This window comes from Arvicola amphibius, chromosome 2 (genome assembly GCF_903992535.2).
Source record: "Arvicola amphibius chromosome 2, mArvAmp1.2, whole genome shotgun sequence".
Lineage (NCBI taxonomy): Eukaryota > Metazoa > Chordata > Mammalia > Rodentia > Cricetidae > Arvicola > Arvicola amphibius.
In genome coordinates, this window is record NC_052048.2 from 98789777 (window position 1) to 98811672 (window position 21896).

General features: G+C 51.8%; 1 protein-coding gene across 2 annotated transcripts in view; it reads right to left on the reverse strand.

Moving 5' to 3' along the window:
- Positions 1–698: 698 nt before the first annotated feature.
- Hpcal1 (hippocalcin like 1) overlaps positions 699–21896 on the reverse strand; it is a 106412-nt gene continuing 85214 nt past the window's right edge. For both annotated transcript variants that reach the window (XM_038319050.2, XM_038319051.2), the window contains exons 3-5: positions 6967–7368; positions 5513–5618; positions 699–1538 (exon numbers count right to left, since the gene is read on the reverse strand). In XM_038319050.2, coding sequence (XP_038174978.1) covers positions 1441–1538; positions 5513–5618; positions 6967–7344 — 582 coding nt within the window. In that variant the 5' untranslated portion in view covers positions 7345–7368 and the 3' untranslated portion in view covers positions 699–1440. The remainder of the gene's footprint in view (positions 1539–5512; positions 5619–6966; positions 7369–21896) is intronic.

Below are 21896 nucleotides of genomic sequence, written 5' to 3' on the forward strand. Positions count from 1 at the left end.
TAGTGATTGACGTGGAGGCACCACCCCCTGGAAAAGGTCCTAGGCAGGCTGGGGTGCTGAGAAGGCTCAGCCATGAAGAGCACGTGCTACTCTTGCTTGAGCTCCTGCCCGCATGGCGTTGGCTGCTGGACTGTGATGTGGAACTGTGAGTGAACTCAACCGTCTCTCCTCGAGTTGCTTTTGGCCATCGGGTGTCATCACATCAATAGTGACCCTGACCAAGACAGTGGGGGACACAGGAGGCAGCGACTGGCTCTCAGTGGCTTCTGGGCACAAGAGGCAAACATCCCCATGGCAGACATAGGGATGGCACCAGATGAGGCTGAGAACCCAGATCTGCCCCCTCACAGTAGCACTGATGTCCCTAAGCCGCACCTGCTCGCTTGGATGTGGCATCCCTGCTACCTTGATGATAAAGTCAGAGGGGGAGGGGAAGTGAGGGAGGCAGCACGCCACAGTCGGAAGTCAGACCTGCCAAGAACAGCCATCCTTTATTTTCATAGGTCTTTCTTGGCATTGGGCAGATACTGCCAAACAGGCATAGAAGATGTATAGACACACTGGTGACTACGGGGTACCCCAGGGGCTGTGTTCATCAACAACAGCTGGATGCCAAGGACCCATTTTTGCTAAAGATAGGAGAGGGGAAGAACCATGACAGGGTGCTCATGGCAAAATAGGAAACTTGCAGGCCTTGGTTTATTTGATCACTTTAATATGCCAGACCAATCAACAGGAAGGACGGAGCACACACAAATCTGTATTCGCAGCACGGAGGGCAGATGTTCATAGCCCTGGGCATGCATGTATCTCCTGTGGAATCAGGCAAACCAAGAATGCATAAATACCACAGCACAGCCAGACTTGGGGAGTGGATGAACACAGGCCACGGGGGACCATGCTTCAAAGGCAGTCAGAGGCATTAAATACAGGGCCTAAACATTACAGTCCACTTCACCGTACACGTAACTCATATAGTAAAAGGAAGGAGACCACGGTATATACGTGCAAGCGGCTTTGGTCAGAGAAAATGAACAAGGGAGGTGGAGCCATGCACTGGAAGGGCTTGCCTGTCTACTCCCCATCTTCTTCATCCCCACCCAGCCCACAAAGTCACCTGGGATCATGTAAGACTCTGAAAAGTCCTGCCTGGTATCCGTGATAGCCTCCAGGCCCATTGTGGGCAGGGAGGTACCCGACAGCCAAGAACACTTGAACCCTTGGAAGGAACCGGCCTGGACTGGAGGGGAGGGACATTGAACTGGTCAGGTGGGGGGAGCCAAGTCAGCCAGGCCAGGCGGGTGTGATGTGCTGCCTGGACCCAGGTCCTGGGAGAGCAGGAGAGATCAGAGATCACGGAGGAATCCACTTTTGCAAGCAAAGCTGAAGATGGCAGGACAAGCCTGTGTTTCTCCGCAACTGTCCCAAAGCCCATTCCCCTTAGAACTGGCTAGCGCTGCTGGGGTCACACTGCAGCAACCGGACAATGGACGGGTCACTCTTGGCACCTTTGATGAATTCTTCCAGAGATAGCTTGCCTGGGGGTCAGAGCGGGAGAAAGAGGATTAGCATCTAAAGGGGATAGGACCTCGGGTCCTTCTGGAAAATGGACAATGCCCACTCTCCACCCACTTCTAGGGCACTTACAATTCTGTTTACATATGAGTACACACATTTATTTACTGTGTGTGGGCATACATATTATCTGAGGCATACATGTGCTCCGAGGAAAACTTGCAGGACTCGGTTCTCCTTGCACCATGAAAATGTAGGTCCTGGGGATTGAACTCAAATCAGGTTTGGTTTGGGTCTGAAGGAAGCTGCCAGCCCCACCTGGAGGCCTGGAGAGTCAGGCACTGGGGCAGCTGAAGTAAAACCATGGGTGCTGGTCAAATTCCATTTCTGTTCCTAGGCTAAAAATCCCCTGACCAAGTCAGGGGTGATGACACACACCTTTAGTTCAAGCACTGGGGAGGCAGAGATGGAGACAGGTGGGTCTCTGAGTTCGAGGCCAGCCTGGTGTACAGAGTGAGTTCCAGGGCAGCCAGGGCTACATAGAGAAGCCCTGTCTTTTGGTGCGGAGGGGGGATTTCCTGACCAAAAGCAACTCAGGAGAGGAGGGTTTCCTTGGCTTAGGTCACAGCCTGTCACTGCAGGAGTCAGGCCTCACAGGACAGAGTGAATGCCTGGTGCTTGGCTGCCTGCTGTCTCCTTTCACCTCACGATGCAGCCCCACCCCCTCCCGCATAGAGAGTGGTGATGGGCCTTCTCATCTCAATTAACCATCAAGACAATCCCAACAGGCATGCTCACAGGCTGACAAGATCTAGAGCAGAGCGGTTCTCAACCTTCTTGACGCCTTTTGTGACCTTCTAATATGGTTCCTCATTTTGTGGACCCCCAACCATGAAAGTATTTTTGTTGCTACTTCATAACTTATGAATCGTAATGTAAACACCGGATGGTCTTAGGTGACCCCTGTGAAAAGGCCGTTTGATTCCCAAAGGGGTTGAGGGCCACTGATTTTTTTTTTTTTTTTGGTTTTTCAAGATAGGGTTTCTCAGTGTAGCCTTAGCTGTCCTAGAACCACTATGTAAATCAGGCTGGCCTTGAACTCAGAGATCAACCTGCCTCTGCCACCCAAGTGCTGGGATTAAAGGTGTGTGCCACCACCACCCGACCAAGAGAACCACTGATCTTAATTCTTCATTAAGACTCTCTTCTGAGCTGAGAGGTCGTGGCACATGCCTTTAATTCCAGCAGAGGCAGGCAGATCTCAGAGTTCAAGGCCAGTCTTGTTTACAGAGTGAGATCCAGGACAGCCAGGGTGACACAGAAATTTTTGTCTCTAAAAAACAAAAAAGATTCTCTTTTGGGGCTAGAGAGATAGCTCCACAGTTAAGAGCACTTGCTGCTTTTGCAGAGGCCCTGGCTTCAGTTCCCAGTATCCACATGGTGGCTCACAGCCATTTGTAACTCCAGTTCCAGGGGACCCAGTGCTCTTCTGGCTTCCATGGGCACCAGACACCCAATGCAGTACACAAGCAGACATTCAGGCAAATACTTACATACAAAATAAATAATCTTGCCGGGTGGTGGCAGCGCACACCTTCAGTTCCAGCACTCCGGAGGTAGAGGCGGGTGGATCTCTGAGTTCAAGGCCAGCCTGGTCTACAGAGTGAGTTCTAGGACAGCTAGGGCCATAACACAAAGAAAGCCTGTCTTGAAAAACCAAAAACCAAACAAACAAATAATCTTTAAAAAAAAATCTGGGCGGTGGTGGTGCACACCTTTAATCCCAGCACTCCAGGAGGCAGAGGCAGGTGGATCTCTGCGTTCAAGGCCGGCCTGGTCTGGTCTGGTTTACAAGAGCTAGCTCCAGGACAGGCTCCAACAGCTACAGAGAAACCCTGTCTTGAAAAACCAGAAAGAAAAAAAGAAAGAAAGAAAGAAAAAAGGCCTGTTGATGTTGAGGTCGAGTTGAGTTGGCAGTTAAAGCTAACCATCACAGTGCCTCCTACTGTAGAGTCTGGCCAGTTCCAGGGGATGAGAGTTGTAATTCTGCCCACCTTTGCTGCCCTTCTATCGGGATCCAGCTTCTCCGTAGTCCCGCCTCCTCCCCTCTTGAGCATTAAGCAACTGGCCACTGGCTTACATGAATGATTTCTCCGGAGGGAGATAAACGACTGGGACACATACAGTCCCACTGTTCACTGTCCTCTCTGAAGCTGACGAGATTTCCTGGCCTTGACAATCAGGAACAAGAGCCACAGCTTTTTATTAGAGTGTGCCATCCACACTAAGTGAGCCATTGGCATGGTGCCGCTTTGGCCTCATACCCACGCAAGTGAACTTCTCCCCACTTCACGGAGAGGAAAGCCAAGCCTAGGGAAAGGCCAAGCCTCAAATTGGTGTGTCAGAATCAAAGCCTTGGAGCCACGATAGACAAGAGAGTGAAGGATGTTTTTTGAGACCAGCCCAAAGGTAGCACTAGGCAAAAGGCTGTCTGCTTTGTGTGTGAACGTGTTTTGAAAGCATTTCCTCACTGTCTGAAGAGCTTTCTGCTGTCTGCAGTTCCACGGGAACCTTGTGTCCTGCTGAGCACCGGCCTCGGCTCACCTGCGCAGAGCACTCGAGGCCCTGCACGGCACTTTCCTGTGCATTAGCGGACACTGAATCTCAGCACAACCCAGGGAGCCTTTTTTCCCTTAATGTTGCATTTCTTGGTGGAACAAAAGCCAATCAGTCGTGGCTCTACAAAGCCACAGACAGGCTGAATCAGCGCACTGCGAGCAGCTACCTCACCCTTGCTGGGGTCCTACAAGAAACAGTCAAGGCGAAGGACATAAGCCATGTCCTCGTGGACTTCTTCCCACCTCCACTCCCCGAGACCTGCCTTTCTGCAGCTATGGTAGGACCTCAAAGTCCTCGGTACTATGGCCACAGACAATTTAGGCTTCCATGCCTAATGACCCCCACAAGTCCCTGGGGTGCCTCACATCTCAGGGTGATAGCAAGAAGCCTGGCCAGCTCTGCAGGATCCCAGGACACAAAAGTCCTCTGATTGAGTCTCTCACCTCTCAGACCATCAGCATACTTGCCTCTCCTCCCTAAATATATACTTGTGGGAATAATAAAACCTACTCTCTCTGTTAACATGTGGGCTGGCTAATTCCATGTCAGCTTGCTACAAGCTATAGCTATCAGAGAGGAGGGAACCTCAGTTGAGAAAATGCCTCCATTACTGTAAGCAAGTTTGTAGGATGTTTTCTTTTCTAGTTTTCTCAAGGCAGGGTTTCTCTGTGTAGCTTTGGCTGTCCTGGAACTCACTTTGTAGACCAGCTAGCCTCGAACTCAGATCTGCCTGTCTCTGCCTTTGCTTCCCAAGTGCTGGGATTAAAGGTTTGTGCCACCATGCTTGGTTAGTAGGTCATTTTCTTAATTAGTGATTGATGGGGAAGGGCCCAGCTCATTGTGGGTGGTGCCATCTCTACGCTGGTGGTCCTGGGTTCTATAAGAACTACAGGCTGAGCAAGCCATGATGAGCAAGTCAGGAAGCAGCTCCCCTCCATGGCCTCTGAATCAGTTTCTGCCTCCAGGTTCCTGCCCTGCCTTTCTTTCATGATGATCTGCTCTGTAGAACTATGGGCAAAATAAACCCTTTCCTTTCCCAGTTGCTTTTGGTCATGGTGTTTCATCACGGTAATAGTGAGCCTAACTAAGACAACATGTATGGAGCCTACAGCTCAGAGGGGCTAGGGACATGCCCATTGTCATAAAGCCATAGGGAGGGCACCGGGTGCAGGGTAAATGTCCCTGACCCTGAATTCCAGTCTTCCTTCAGCACAGCTGAATCAAATGGGAGGGGAAAGGGGCACAGCAGGCTTAGGAAGGGGCAGGGCCAGCTTGGGAGGGTCAGGGCCGCAGAGAGCACATCCCAAACACATCTGTGCCAGCAACAGTTTCACCCAAACATCCAGCGCTTGCCATCCCCCGGCCCCCACGTCCCTACCGTCATTGTTTGTGTCCATCTGCCTGAAGATCTTGTCTGTTCGTTTCTCCGGCGTGGATTCGTCTTCAGGCATCTTCATCACGGAGGACACCATCTTGTAGATGGCCTGCAAAGGAGCATTCATAAGTGTGCTCAGGAGTACGGAGGATGGCACAGACAGGGCAGAGCGCTCCCTCTCTGTGGCAGGACCCTTCTCAGATCAGAAAAAAAAAAAAAGAGAGAGAGAGACAAGATGCTGGGCAAAGAGTCGGAAAAGTTAGGCAGTGTTTAAGAGCACAGGATACAGCTCCGCTGGGATGGTGGAGTAACAGGACTCCCGGGCTAGGCGTGGGTGGGGATAGCGTTCGAAAGGTACAGTGGATCTGGGGGGCTGGGAATGCTGATGGGGGAGGTCACAGGGGCAAATGCAGTAAGCCCGGCCCACCTGTGGGTCCTGCACCTGCAGATTCAACAAACTGCAGATGGAAAATATTCTGGAAAAAGAAATACTACTGGAGGTGCAGGTTTTTTCTTATTCCCTAATAATACAATGTATTATTAGCACCTGTAACTGCTGGGCCTAGCACCACACATCTATCTGCTTATTCATCTATTCCTTTATTTACTCGTGTGTGTGTGTGATCAGAGGACCACTTGTGGGAGTTGGGCCGCTTGCCCTGTGTGGGTCCTGGGATTCGAACTCGGGCTGTCAGGCTTGGCAGCAAGCACCTTTCCCTACAGAACCACCCCACTGGTCCAGACATAGAGATGATTTGAAGCACCAAGGCAGAAGGATGCTGAGGGCACATAAGCATTGGTCCCGTGCAGGACTTCCCACTCTGAGTTCTACAGGAGGCCCCGACCTATAGAGAAAGCTAAATTGTGTGTTAAGTTATACATGTGTGTGCAAAGACACCCATGCAGAGGCCAGAGGGGAAATACTGGTGTCCACCTTGTCCCCTTTTGTCTTTGACTGAGCCTGAAGCTTGCCATTTTTGTTAGGCAGTCTGGGCAGCAAGCTTCTGGGACAGGATTCACCTGTCCCCTAGTTCTAGGGTTACAGACATGCTCAGCCACTCCTGGCTTTTACATGGGTGCTGGGATTTGAACTCTGGACTTCATGCTTGGGCATCAAGCACTCTTACCCACTGAGCCATTTCTCCAATTCTTGCTCTGAAAATTCTTAAGCAATCACTTATCTAAGCCTCAGATCTCATTAAAAGGAGAAAATGACCTGTTTTTATAGGATTGGGGGCTAAGCCTGATTGACGAGCTCAGTGGGGGCCTGATGTCTAACAAGCGATCGATGAAAGCTTGGCTTTATCATTATTTTTTGCAAGGGCCTGCAGCCCTTTAGTTTACATGGGAGCAAGGGAGCTGAGGAGTGAGCTGGTATCATGGTGATCATAGAGCACAGGGCTGGGCATGGGGGTGCTGGCTGCCCGTGCTCCAGCTGGCCCTGCTAATGCCAGTACCTGAACTATCTCCAGCATTTCACTGCGGCTGATGTAGCCATTGCCGTCCAAGTCGTACATGCTGAAGGCCCACTTGAGCTTCTGCTCCAGCTTGCCCCGAGAGGTCACACTCAGAGCGATAATGAACTCCCGGAAGTCGATGGTGCCATCACTGTTGGTGTCAAAGGTGCGAAAGACGTGCTCGGCGAACTTAGAGGCATCGCCGTAGGGGAAGAAGTTGGCGTAGATCTTCTTGAATTCATCCACTGTCAGGTGGCCGGTGGGACAGTCCTTGAGGAAGCCCTTGTACCATTCCTGCAGCTCGTGGTCGGTGAACTCCGTGTGCTCCCGCAGGTCCTGCAGCACTTCAGGCCGCAGCTTGCTGTTCTGCTTGCCCATGGCAGCTGGCAGTGGAGTCTAAGCCTGCAAGACACAAGGTCAGCTGTGGATGCCTGGGACCCAAGGTCCGGCTTCTTATCCCCCCACCAAGCTGGCTAAGCAAGGTCCCCTGTGTGTCCAGTGCCATGGGCCGGAGGAATTCAAGACCAGGATTGTGCAAACTCTGACTTTGAGCATGTATTAGACGCCTCTGTTCAGAAAGTATACAATGGTTTTTTACACAACATGCCAGACAACAGAACACTCCAGGAAGAAAGACCATCCTTTGGAATAAGAAAAACTCTTCTGCTTATGAGCTTGGGCCAAAGGGCAACATGAACCCAACTCAGACAACGTTTTCTCTTGGGGCATTGTGTGTGTGTGTGTGTGTGTGTGTGTGTGTGTGCATCTACACATGCGTGCGTTTCATGTCACAGATACACTTGCTAATGCCACACAGTAAATAATGTTTGGACAGGTGGGTAGTGGTGGTCCACGTTCCCATCTAACACAGCTCAGTTATATTTATAGGCGGACTGACATCCATCCTAAGTGAACTCGGGGAATGGTTAATGATAACTGAGGGTGGGTGCCTGGCTCTGGCCTTTGGAAGCTTTACTTCATTTATCAACACGCCTAATTCTCTAAGCAACGCTGGTTATCAACCCCATTCCTACCCAGATTGTCTGGGTGGAGCAGCATTTCTTGGGGACTCGGATATTCTCAATAAAGCTTTGAAACATTGGCAGGATAAGGAGGCTTCAAATCCTCCCAGACCCCATGCCCCCTGCCCACCATCGACCAGGACATCATGCTGTTTTTATCCCGAGGAGAGAGGCACCTGGAAGCCTGTGGGGAGTCCCCGCTCTTTCTTCTGCCTGAGATACTGCTCTAGTGGGGAGGATCTAGAATTAGCATCGATCGGAGAATGTCGGTCTGAATGTTAACAGTTGAAACAGGCCCCCGTGGACATCCAGGCCGGTGCTCCATCGGAAAGCCTTTCCCACTCAGTCTCCCACGAGGCCTACGTGTGAGATGCTGGGGTAATTTGCCACTGGACATTGACACTGCTCTCAGTTCACTTCCTCAAGTTTGCTTTCTTCCCTCGGCAGTAACACATGCGCAGGGCACAGTCAGTTTTGAGGTGTATAAGGAATAGGGTGAGTAGGCGTCCCCTTCCCAAGTCTCAAAGGAAACCACTCTGAACTGTTTCAAGGCTCGTGAATTCCAAACAATATGTGCTGGATCCTGTTAAGGGGGATGAGACCCGCACACTTCAATATTGTTCGTCACATCTGTCCCCTTTCCTCACCTCCCTCCCAGGTTGTTAGCTTTATATATACATGTTTTATTTTACTTATCTATGACTATGACTGACACCTTTAAACTTCCTTGATAGTGCCTTTGAAAACACACAAGACTTATCTAAACACATCCCCGCCTATCCAGATAACCGGTGCCCACAAACATCTCAAATGTCCATAGCATCCTATTAAGAAATAATTGTCAATTGAGCTGTCCTGGTGGCACACAGCTGGAATTCCAGAACTGGAGGGTGCAGGCAGGAGGGTCAGGAGTTCAAGGCCAGTCTGGAAGAGGTCGTATATGAGAGCACGTGACAAATGCTGCCATTTGTGAACGCAACAAAGGTAGACATACCTGGGTGTGGGGGCCACCTCTGGAAGAGCTTACTAGAAATGGGAATGTTGGCTGAAGATAAGAGAGGGCTGGATAGATAGGGACCTTGAATGGTTTTTTGCTGTGTTCTCCTTTGTAATTTTATTTATTGATGTTTTCTGATATAGGGTCTCCTCTAGCCCAGGCTGGACTCAAACTCACAATGTAGCTGAGTAATTTTTACACTCCTCACCTTCCAGGGGTCACAGGTGTGTGCCACCATGCCTGGCTGTATCCGCAATTTTAAGATGCTGAACTGTTCCACGTTTTCTTTTCCTTTTTTCTTCTTCAATGTTTTAATTGAATATTTATTTGATGTGTATGATAGTTGTATTTCTATATACAACAGGTGTGTGCCTGGTACCTACAGGGGCCAGACTAGGAGGCCGGATCCCCTTGAACTAGAGTTACAGAAGTTGTGAGCCACTTTGTGGGTATTTGTCGTAGGGAATTCTGGAAGTGGGGCGGTGTGCACTTTACATCGGCATAAATAATATAAGAGGCCATGCCCAAGTGGGTGGGTAACTTAAAGGCTACTGGCGGTAGGAATTAGAAACTCAACTGAACTGGGGTCCTCTGCAAGAACAGCAAGAACCATGTCTCCAACCCGGCCCCTTAGTTTACATTGTCTATTCAAGGAACAAACACACAAACCACAGGAGCCCAGCCTCTGTTCCTTGGCTGGGGTGTCAAGTCTAAGAACCTCCAGACTGACAGAACAGGATGGTCTAGGCTCAGCCCTGTCTGGAAGGGGCTTCAGAATGAGGACAGGGAATGTGAGGGGAAGTAGAGCACAGGGTGGCACACACCTTTAATCTCAGCACTCAGGAGGCAGAAGTAAGCAGATCTCTGTGAGTTCAAGGACAGCCAGGGCTACACAGAGAAACCTTGTATCAAAAACAAAAACAAACAAACAAAAAAGCAGAAGTAGGGTGCTGGAAGACCTCATAAAGAGACACAGAGTCTCCCTGTGATGGCTGAGTGTCAGATTCTTTCTCTTTCTAAACTTAGCTCCCATCTCACAGCCCCGCTTCAGTGGGGGTTTACAGCCAGCCCCGTCTTTCTGCTTTACCTACAGATCCACCTTAAATCAGCCAACCTCTCCCTGGCCGAAGACCAGAAGCTACATCCAGATCTGCACAGGAGCCCACTGAGGCCACCTTCCCCAGCTGCAGGAGGACAAGTGTGGTCACTGGTCACTGAGGGGCCACAGCAGGCCTAAGGTGAGCACCGGGTGAGGAGCCGGCTGCCCTCCAGGGGGCCCACTACCCAGGGCTCTGACTCACCCCATGAGTCAGGTAAGAGCACGTTGGGATTCTTTGGGAAGAGATAGCAATGCCCTAGTTTTATTGCGGGTGATTCATTTGGAAACTCAATTAACAAGACGCACATAAAACTGAAGTCACACTGGAACACGGAAGTGGGGCTAAGAACAGGGCTGATGACAGTGGGAAGGCAGGGCACTTGGAGAGGGCTGGTCTAAAGCATCCCTAAGCAGAGTAGGAAAAGAAGTCTAAAAGAGCTGCCCAGGGGTCCTCTAGGAATAGGATTGGGGAAGGAAGGGAGGGAGGGAGAGAGGGAGGAAGGGAGGGAGGGATCTGAAATATCCGGAGGAAGGGGCCCAAGAGGGTGGCTGCTAGGAAGTCGCTCTCAATGGAGGGCCCTCAGGCTTGAGACACAACTGTACAAAACAAGGTTAGCAGTGGGACCCCAGAGAACAGGGAAGAGGTTGGGGCCATAGGTGGTGAGAGGCAGGGAAGCAGGGTTGGACTGAGCTGAGGGGTGGGGCTCCTGCTCAGATACTAATATTGGGGATAGCCGGTCCTAGACCCAGAGGAACTGAGTGGCTACAAAGGCCCTGGCCGCTGAACCATTCTCATGGGGAGACTTACAATGTGTCTCCGGACTGGGGTCCACTTAGACACTTCACATATCAGATACAGCCTGCTAACAAGGACGCTGACCCCCAGGGAGCCGCAGAACCTCTCATTCCAGCTTGCCTGGCTATGGAATGTGTGGGCAGGACAGTCCCACGGTGGGTAATGCGGTCCTAGCTGCACCTGCTGTCACAGCCTGCCCTGTGCCTGTGGCTCCTCTTCCCGATCAGCCATCCTACACCCCACAGCCTGGCCGCAGCCCCTTGGTTTCCAGCTCACGCGCTCAGCATCCCCTCGCCTCGTTGAACACACGCCACTGCTGTGTCGGTGATTTATCATCCTACGGATGCTACCAAAATGCCAAGCTCCTCGCACTCGCTCTGCAGATGTCTGCAGAAAGGAAGCCACTGTGCAGCGAGCCTTGGTGTTTGCTGGAGGACATGCTTGATTTCCGGGCTCCTTCCCAAGTATCCCAGAGGCAGCAGCTTCCGACCTCAGTGCTGTGCCTCTGCCCACTTCATCCTCTTCCTGGTGTCAGGCTGCTTGACAGAACGGGTGGGGCGCTTTGTGTTTGTTTGGAGCACTGTTGCTGTTGTGGATATGGTACACACACCCTTGCTCTAGTTGTGGCTATAGTACACACACACACACACCCTTGCTCTCTCAGACTTCAATAATTTGGGGACAGGAAGGTCTTTGTTTTTTTTTTTTTTTTTCCCGAGACAGGGTTTCTCTGTAGCTTTGGAGCCTGTCCTGGAACTAGCTCTTGTAGACCAGGCTGGTCTCGAACTCACAGAGATCCGCCTGCCTCTGCCTCCCGAGTGCTGGGATTAAAGGCGTGCGTCACCACCGCCCGGCTCAGGAAGGTCTTTAACAAAGCTTGCAACCCAGTAGAGCGCAAATGACGGTCTTTGGATGCAAAGATGAAGGCTCAAAGAGACCACTCAGGAGCCTCCAAACCGTTGTGTCAGGGCTATTCCTGAGGCTCCAGGAACGTAGAAGAGGGAAGAGGACCAGTCTGGGCCTCAGGACTAGCTCTGAGAAGAACAATGGCTTTAAGTTCTGCTCCTGCATCCACATTTCTTCAAAGAGTGGTACCAATGAAAACAAGTCTGGCCGTCTTAAGAACTCAGGGACGACAGCATAAGCGGTGCAGATATGGAGGAAGGGAGGGTAGGAATGGCCCTTTTCTGAAACGTCAGAAAAGGGCACTAGACAAAGCCCCAGCCCTGGAGGGCTACATGGAGCAGAGTCCTCCCGTCCTGCCAGGCCCCACTGTATCCACATGGACAAACACACCTCAGGGATACCCAGCGCTGCTGAGATGCATGCATGTCCAGCTCCCAGCCAGCCTGAGTCCTAGAAACCCTCTTCTCAAGTGTGATCAGCGACAGTGACACCCCTTCTGACTCCAAAGGGGAGGAGGATTCTGTGCAGAGACTTGGGGCAGAGGAACACAGTCATAGAATGGGATAGCCGGAGCGATGGTAAGAAAGCAGACTCCCTGCAGCAGAGAGCCCCGCACCCATCCTTCCTGGCACGTGGAAGCTTGGGCTGCTAGGACAGCTTTGGGGTGGCTCTCCAGAGAAGCCCATGCTCCAGTGGGTGGGGCAGGGCATAACTCAGCATTTCCCAGCCTCTCGGGCTCTTGTCGTATGGAATATCGAGTCACCTCGGGTTGTAGTCCCTACTCTCTAGTGCCCTGGGCTCCCACGGCACATTCCTAGGCAGAGAACTAGGTGGTTTGCCTAGGAAGATGGCATTAAGAGTCAAAACGGAAGGCCAAAGAGGATGCTGGGAGATGATGGGGGCTCCAGCGAGGACTGGACAGAGATTCCAGCACAAGGGGTCTCACTCGGCTCAGCTGAGGGTTGGCAGAGCCATCCCACTGAGGAAGACAGGAGATGCCTGTCCACACGAGGCAGACCATGGGCAGGCGGGCTGTGACTAGAGCCAGGCCCCTTCCCTGCCAACATCCTGAATGGCAGTGAGTTTCCAAGTGCACTTAGTTGGTACCATCGGCCTAAGCTCCTGGCCAGCGAAGTGGCTGCCATAGCCATGTCACAAGATGGCCTCCTAAGGCTCACTTCCACGAAACGGTTAAGTGGAACCCACGAATGCTGGCAGCTTCACACTTACTTCCTGGCACTCATTCACAGGCGCCTAACAAAGACCTGGATAAAATATTTAATACAAAAGACCTCATTTTAGCTCTCTTGGAGGCACTCAGGCGGCAGCAGCAGAGGATGTTAAATGGGCTCAGTGCTGTGCGCCCCATGACCCTCCGTTCTTCATTAAGCAACCAAGCCAGCCTTATTGATGTTCAGCTGTCTGGGAAAATACCTGGCAAAATACAAACCCTTTTGTAGGGACAGCATCACTGTGGATGCTCCCCAGAAGGAGTACCCACCTAGCCCCGGCCATCAGATGAACCCAGGCTTCATTGATCAGGCAGCCCTGCTTTCATCCTTTAGGGGGTGAGGGATGAGGGTCCTTGGGAAGAACACAGTCACCTACTTAAAACACTTCATATTCTACTAGGGCTTCTAGCAGACAGACAAGACAGACAGCAGCCTTGGAGCATGGAGGACATGGAGTCCAAATTGACTTCACCTTAATGGGAATTGGGGGAGGGAGCTAACAGTTCCTACACCCTCTCCCTGGGTCTCTGCTTCTCTCTCTCCCTCCCTCTCTCTCTCTCTCTCTCTCTCTCTCTCTCTCTCTCTTTCTCTCCTGCTCTTATTGTCTTTAACATACTGAACTGTGAAGTAAAGGAAAGTAAACAAGCAGCCGGGGAGCTCTGTGAAAACGCAGGTCAATAATCCTTGCAGACGGTATCGTTCTGCTGATCGCCCAGAGAGGCCCTTGGGAAGCCAGTGCTCCAATGTCCCATTAGCCACAGCTGAACGCTGGCTGGAAACACGAGTGGCACTTCCCTCCACTGCTGAAAGTGCTCCCATCAGTCAGCCCGCTAAAGCTCAGGGCTGCTAGACAGACCCTGGAGGAAGATGGTGGGGACTGGTACAACATCCGGAGGAAGTCAACTATGCGCTTCCGCGTGGTGACCCACAGGTGAACGTTCCTCCTGTTGATGAGACCCCGTCTTGGGCGTGACTGCATTAGACCCATGTCCTGTTTTTCTCCAGATAGGCAGGTGAGACTCAAGCAGCCTGCGGGCCCCCTGCCGTATTGCAGCACTAGGCAGAGTGGCAATCAGCTGCCCTGATAAGGGTAACAAGATGCAATGAGGCCCGACGGACACTAGATGGCGCAGGCTAGCAGAGTGACACCCGTTTCTATCTCCAAGCCAGTCAAGACAGCATAGTGGGTCTAAACCATCAACCTGTTGGTCACGACCCCAAGGTGTCAAATGACCCTTTTACAGGGGTCGCCTAAGACCATCCTGCATATCAGATATTTATGATTCATAACAGTTGCAAAACTACAGTTATGAAGTAGCAACCAAAAGTAATCTTATTGTGTGTGGGGGTCACCATGGCACAATGAACTATATTAAAGGGTCATGGCCTTAGGAAGGTTGAGAATCACTGTTCCAAACTCATACAGGCCTGCAGGGTAAAATATACAGGATTTGGGCCTGTTTGGAATATAATGGGTTAAATCAAGCAGGTTGTAGACATTGCTCATCCCTGTTTCTCTTTCCTCTTTCCATGTGGTTGTAGGAAAATCTCATATTACATATGCATATAGCTGTCCACTTCTGGTGGACAGTACCGGGCAGCACCAAGCAATGGTACCGACGACTCTGGAGCTAATGCCGCCAGACAGAGACTCTTTTCCCGTCTATTAGCACCCCACAGTGGCCTGTGCTGCTTTCCCTCGCTGATGCCATGTGGGAAAGATGTGTTTGCATCTCAGTCCTTATCAGGTCCACAGCCCTCGCTTGCTTGCGGGGCCTCTTAGGGAAGCCAGTTGCAAGGGACCTGAAGCCTGACCCCAGTCAGGAGGCAGAGGGCTGCAGTAAGAGAGGCTCCCTTCTCTTCTGAGTGACAATAGTCACCTCCCCTCCCCTCCGGAGAGATCTAGGGGAAGATCAAGGTGTTGTGGGTACCCAGATGTAAAGCCAACCTGCCACGAGAGAGTCACAGAGCCAGGTCTCAGCTGGAGCCGCTCCAGGCTAGGGCTTGTCACTGACTCCTGAGCCATTTTCCAGGGGCTCATACTCTCAACTCCCCCAAAACCTCAGTGATTATAAGAAATAAAGGGAGGCAAGGCTAGCAAGATGGCTCCTTGGGTAACGGCCCAAGCCACCAACCCTGAGGAACCTACATGTGGGAAGAAAAGAACAGAATCCTCCAAGTTGTCTGCTCCTACACATACACACTGTGACACTTGCCCATCACACATGAACTGATACATAAATGTCACCCTTAAACAGCCGAGGGGAAGCGTAATGTCAGAAAGAGAAAGGGGGCAGCAGGCAAGGCTGCATAGGAAGCCCCACCCTGTGCGACTCCACTTCCCTTCCCCTGCACTCTCCCACCTGAAAGACTCCACTTGAGTTAGGGAACAGGAAGAGGTGGAAAAAAGAAAAGGAAACCCCCAAGAGGAAACTGCCACCATAACAGGAAGAGGGCCCTGCGGGTGGCTTCTCCTCCTGGGTCACACCCACTCCAGCCTCCCAGGAAGCTCCTACTCCCCTACTGCAGCCGCTCAGACACAAACATCTCTCACGCCCCGGGGGGGGGGGCAGGTTTCCAGACCCCACCATCACTGTCCTCAGCACCATGATGGGACTTGCTACCTTCTCTCAGGACCTTGACTTTTAGGGCTTTTCTCCCCGTTAGACCCTAGTAAGCATGTTTCAGCTCCAGGGCCTTTGCATGGACAGTCCTCCACTACGGCGCCCCTTCCTGTCTGTACCAGAGAGGAATCCCTTCAGCATTGGGGCTTCTTCCTGGGGAAGCCTCTAGGATTCATGCACATGTATGCACACGCACATGCATACATGCATGCTTGCCCCACTAGCATGTGCAGCGCAAAGAGGTTGACAGTAGGGTGTGATTTTTTTTCCTTTTTAAAAATAACTTTTTATTTCTATTCATGCATATGTCTGTGGGCCACATGCTCAGAAAGGTCAGGCGATGAGGTCAGAGCCCTGGACTCGAATTACAGGCAGCTTAAAACTGCAGCATACGAGTGCTGGGAACCTAACTCGGGTTCTCTGGAAGAGCAGAACTTGTTCTTAGCCATGGAGCTATCTCTCCAGCTCCTGGGATGATTTTTACTTTTTTTTGCTTTTCAATCCCCGTCTACCTCGCTGTGGTTTTGTCCCTGCACCCCCCCACCCCCGCTCCACCTCACATTTTTGAGTCAGGGCTCTCTGAACTTTGAGATTACTATGTACTGTTTTGTCTAGACTAGCTGACCAGAAGGACCCTGGGATCAGGCCCCCCCCCCCCCTGCACACCCCCCGTCTCCATCCTCCAGTGCCGGACTCACAGAGCCATGGTGCCCAAGAGAATGAAAGGACTCTTCCCACCCTCCCAAGCACTCCAGGATTAAGGACACAGGAAGGAATGTGAGGGACAATGATGACAAAGTGGTCTCTTCAGAGGTACAGTTACAAGAAGGCACATTCTGGTTTGGTCTTCCAGAAACCTCCACTCGCTGGCACAGGCATAGACACAGCAGAGGAGACACACAGGAATGTGTCACACTAGGAGATTGCTCACTAGTCAGATGTGGCTGTCCCTTCGATTGGACAACCCAGGTATGGGGTCCCAAGTAAGGCTTCCTGCTCCTTCCCATGAGGCTCTGGGTGGTGGCTGGACTGCTTCTGCATGGGGCCAGAGGGACATCTGGGCACTTAGTTACCAGCAGTGTGTAAGCGCCAGGGCCAGACCTAGGGAGAGCATACTGCTCTACAGCATTTAAGAGCGGCCCTGTGAGGGCTCCAGTCTGGCTAACTACGGTGGAACACAACCAAGAAGATGACCAGCCCAGTCACACCAGGAACTGGCAATGGGGAGAGCTGGAAAGACATGGAAGGTAAGGCATGTCCAGCCCCCGACTTTCCTTCCTAATGGCCAGCTTTATAGAAAAGAAACCTTGGCGAATTAGCTAGTCAAAAACAGCCCAGGACCCCAGTGATGCTCAACTGCATAGTGGAAGCTCAAGGCTGAGCCACAGGAACAAACATCACTTAGACACAGTCTTACTCCTGGGGACTGAGTATAAATAAGCTCTGTGAATCGCCCTGCCCCACAATTCTTGTTTTGAGATAGGGTCTCGGGTATCCCAGGCTGGACTTGAACTCCTGATCCTCCTGCCTCCATTTCCCGATGGTTGGGATTAGAGCCATGCACTGCCATATCCATTTTGTGCAAGCATGCTACCAATAGCCCCAACCCCAGCCTATTCTCCCTCTGCTGCTTCTGACAGCCTTTCTACATAGCCCAGATGAGCCTTGAACTTGAGACCCTCCTCAGTTCACTGAGATAAGCAGTGCACAGCAAGCTTTGTGTGCTCTTTTGAAGGGCGTGTAAGACCGCAAGCTGGAGATGGGCAGAGACCTCCGTTTCCTCCCACCAGCCCCTCTGCAGATGGAAGCCTTGTGTAGTCAGTTCTGGTGGGAAGAAGCCAGCAACGGCCTCTCTGTCTTGCTGCCTGGCACCCAGACTCAGATTGGCACACCAGGCTTGGTGCGGAAGGTTCTTTGGGGATCCTGGGTCGGCTGTGGAAAGACTCACACATGGATTCCTGAATGGGTGGGATAATAGTTTATATCAACGATGCTCTGAGGCTGGAGGCCAACTAGAGCCTTTCCCTAGGGGACAAGGGAATGGGACAGGTCCTCCAGGACTGGTTCTGTATAGCTAGTGACTTAGGCTGCCCTGGCCAGTGGCCAGCACCCAACACTCCTGTGAGGGCCTAGAAGAAATCCCAGGGCACTGAGCCAAGCCTAGCATCCAGCAGGGCAGAGTACCTCTTTCATGGCTCCTGACCAAGCATCTCTAAAGGGGACTGGGGTTCACTGTGCCAGGCCGCCGTGGAGCATGCAGGCTTGGTTGCTGGGTCAGTCCCTGCTGGCCATTTGCTTCTGGCTGGCTCAACTTCTCTGACTCCCGTCTTCCCAACTGTAAACTGAGAGCGGAGGTCCCTGCCTGTTGAATTTACAGTGTAACTATTTCTATGACAGGAAGGGAAGTGGAAGCTACGAGGAGACGGAGACAAACTGAAATGCCAGGCAAATGAATGGTGGTGGAAATGGCTGGGCTTTGCCTGGGTCAGCGAGCTCCATCAGAGTACTGAGCAGGCCCAGAAAACTCCTTTTGCTGGCCACATCTAGTGCAGTGGCATTAAAAGCTGCATCCCGTGCTGGCAAAGAGCCTGGGGTCACAGTGATCTAGACACATCCCTGGGGTGGAGCCATTGATGTTCTAACTTGTGTACTTCAAAGAGGAAATGAGGGGAAAGGAAGGAAGGACACAGCCAGGCAAACAACAGGGCAGGGACTGTGGAGGCTCACACTGGCTAAGGGGAAGGTTAGTACAGGGCCCAGGCATCAAGGGTTTGCCTGGCACAGCGATGGGGCTTCAGGAGGAAGAAAGCCCTTTCACTAATGTTAGGGTGTGTGCTGGAAACCCCCATGACCACTGTTTGGGAATGGGTCCCTATTGTAAGGGATGGGGGTCCTCAGTACACATTGCAAAGCCCCCCCCCACGCTCCCCTCACACAGCGATGTGTTGCCCACTGATTACCCAAAGGTCTCCTGGACTTGCCCCAGTGACAGTCCAGGAGTCCCCAGAGCACCAGATCGGATTCAGTAGGACTTCCCACTGGGAACTCGTTACTCTGACAAGAATGAGTTCGCTCATTCACGCACGCACTCCTTCCTCTGCTGTTTCTCCCATTACCAAGAGTGCATGGATTGGACCTGAAGATGTGAATCTTGGGCCGATGGGGAAATGCTGACTGGTGGAAGAGGAATTCCCAGAGGGAGCCACAGTGTGCTCAGAGGCAAATGGCAGGAAAGCGAGAGCATGGAATGTGTTACCTGGGGTGCATCGACCTTAGGGGCATGCATGAGGTAAGAATCAGTTTTCTCCTGGGGTGCAGGAGCTCATAGGCACAGGTTTTGGGACCAGAGGTCCCTGTGGCTACTCTGGGCCTGTTACCTCTCCAGGCACGCGAAGGGGCGCAATGAATAACTCACAGTATTTACTCAACAGTAACAGAATTGGCATAGAACAACACGGAACAGTCTAGGACATACTAGAACAACCCAGAACAGTCTAGAAAAGTGCAGAACAGTGTGAAAGGATAAATGAACGAATGACGGAAGTGAGGAGGAGGGGAAGAGAGGGAAAGAAAGAGGAATTAAATACCATCAAACCCAAAGCCTTCAGATTCCTTTCTTGAAGGTTGGTTCAAGTTTACAGTCTGGGTGAAAAACACAAGCACGAAGCTACTGGGATCTATAGTTGTTTGTAAGGACGGATTAACACGCACATACTAGCCAGGGTACCCTGATCATTGCCAGCCTCGGAAAGGTCTAGGAGGGCTTCCCTTGACACTCTTACTTCCCTCTAGAGGCTTCTGGCCAGTTTTGTCCCTGAGCAGGTGGATCCCAGCTCTAAAATGTGTCCTGTCCACAGGGCAGGCTTCTAAGGTACTGAGAAGCCGATTTCCCGTCTAGACTCCCATGTCCCTTTCTCGTGTCCCTCCTGTCCGGCAGGTTCACTACTCCCGACCACAGAAGAAAGCTACATTCCTCCCAGGCCCCTGCCTGAGTGACATCTAGATTCCCACCTCCTAGCTCCCAAGTGAACTGGAGCTGTCTGAATTCATGCGCCTCAAGTGAATGGGCTTTGACCATTCACTAATAACACGCCCTGGGTAGAGGCTAACAAAGAAGAAATGTCACCTTAAATGTTATGGCTGTGCGTTAACACATGGTTCTGCCCTCAGGGCAAGGGACCCCGGTGATAGGTGGTCCCCAATGGAGCTTGTAGATTTGGGATGGCAAGCATAGCTACCCTACCCACTTCACAAACTTGTTTTTGATTTTTTTTTAAGCTCAGAAGAAAACCTCCGGGGAACCACCTCATGAGCTGTTTGACTCACGTCTAATGTCTCAGGGAAGAAATAAAATCAGTAAGCCATGCTCATTAATACGTCACCACTCCCCATCCCACCCCAACTATTGCAGATAACACTAGGTGGAGGAATGAGCTGTGCCTGTAGCCCTCAGGGACCCCAGCAGCCGTACTTGTGAGTCCAGTTAGGAAGACATTTATGAGGAATCTTGTGAGCAGCTCAGAAAAGCCACCTTTGGCTATTTTGAGTCTTGATACTGTTGGAAACCCTGGGGAAAAAACTGCTGAGGTATCTCTTTAACATATGGAAGTGGACCTGGTCATCAGGTATGCCCAGCAGCCGGCAGTCACTATCTGTCACAGGGCCCTTCAGGCTGGCATGCTCCGCCCCCTACCCTCAACTTCTCCAGCCCAGAGGCTGGCTGTCCTTCCCTATTAAGTCCACCCGTTTTGGTTTCCCGCCCTTTTGTGGTCTACCCTTTACCTCCTGGCCTCTTGGTCTCTTGGTCTGGCTCTCCCCTCCCCACCCACTTCTCAAATGACTGGCTTGGGGTCACTTTCAATCTGGACTTTCCCAGATGTCCCTGCCTCTGGCTATCTTCTCCCTCATATCTATGATAAAGCTCCTCTTCCACATATCCAGGAGCAGTCCTGTCCTTATTTTTTTCCTTCAGATATCACAGGGCCAGAAGCCACAGGTTCTGCATGGAGCCTGGGAGCCATGCCCAAACCTGACCGTGAAGGCCCAGTAACAGGCTTTAAATGAATATCTACTATATGAAACCCCAGGACAGAGCCGGGGGATGCATGGCTGTGTGAGCCGCTCTCTGTTGGTTGCACTGGAGAGACCTGGGCCCTCTCCTTCTGCGTGGAGCCTGTGCCTGTCCTGCCAGGTCATATCCAGGCAGGTGGTGGGCAGAGGGTGGCGACACAGAGGTTGAGTTTCAAGATGAACCAACTGCCCCGCCCCCACCCCCAGGGCCCAAGGCTGGGTTCCAGTTCCCCAGGGCACAGCTGGGACTGATCTTATGACCAATTAACATACAACCAAACACAGGAAGGCCACAGTAATTGTTTCACTGTGGAGGAAGGAAGTCAGGGAGGGACGGAGGGAGGGAACAGGCTGCCTGGGTACTCCTTTAGGTCCCAGAAGATCCAGCCACTGATGGGGACTCTGTGACCCACAAGCACTGTCCTCACCCACTCAAACTTTTGTGCCTGCCACCCATGTATGGTCTGGTCCAGCCTGCCCACCCCCACCCCGGCCCCCGCCTCTTCTTTGAAACAGGATCTTATTTTTCCCAGATAGGTCTCCAACGTGCTATGTAGTTGAGGATGATCTTGAATTTCTGATCCTCCTGCCTCCACCTCCAGAGTGCTAGGATTACAGGTCTATGCCAGTTCAGAAGGGATGGAACCCACGTAGCTTCATGCATGCTACACAAATGCTCTGCCAACTGAGTGCTACCCCAGCCTGTCCTTTCTGAGCCATAGCCTTAACTCCAGCCAGAGGGTGGGCACCCTGGAGATCCCGGCAATTGCCACCATGCAAACATTTAAGGGTCTCCTGTGTTCTCAGTATTTCCAGTCTGAAAATTGACATACTGCATTGTGGAAGTCCAAGACCATTCAAAAGATCAGCTAGAGAGGGATGTGAAACCTGGGTCACCCCAGGAACTCAGGGACACGTGCCCAGGGTGAGCCAAGAGAGGGGCAGGGGGGAAAGGATGGATGTGGACCCCACCTGGAGAGGCCAGGATGTAGGTGGGAGGTGTCTGACTGGCTCAGCTCAGGCTGGGAAAATCCAGCCTTTCTGTATACAGGTCCCCACAGAGCACCTTGTTCTGTCTTAATAGGGTCACCGAGCCCAGGTGACTGGAGGTTGATTGTTCTCCAACTGGCCAAGCGCCAGGCTGGTCTTGCTTACCGAGGCCCAGGACATCAGCTCACATCACA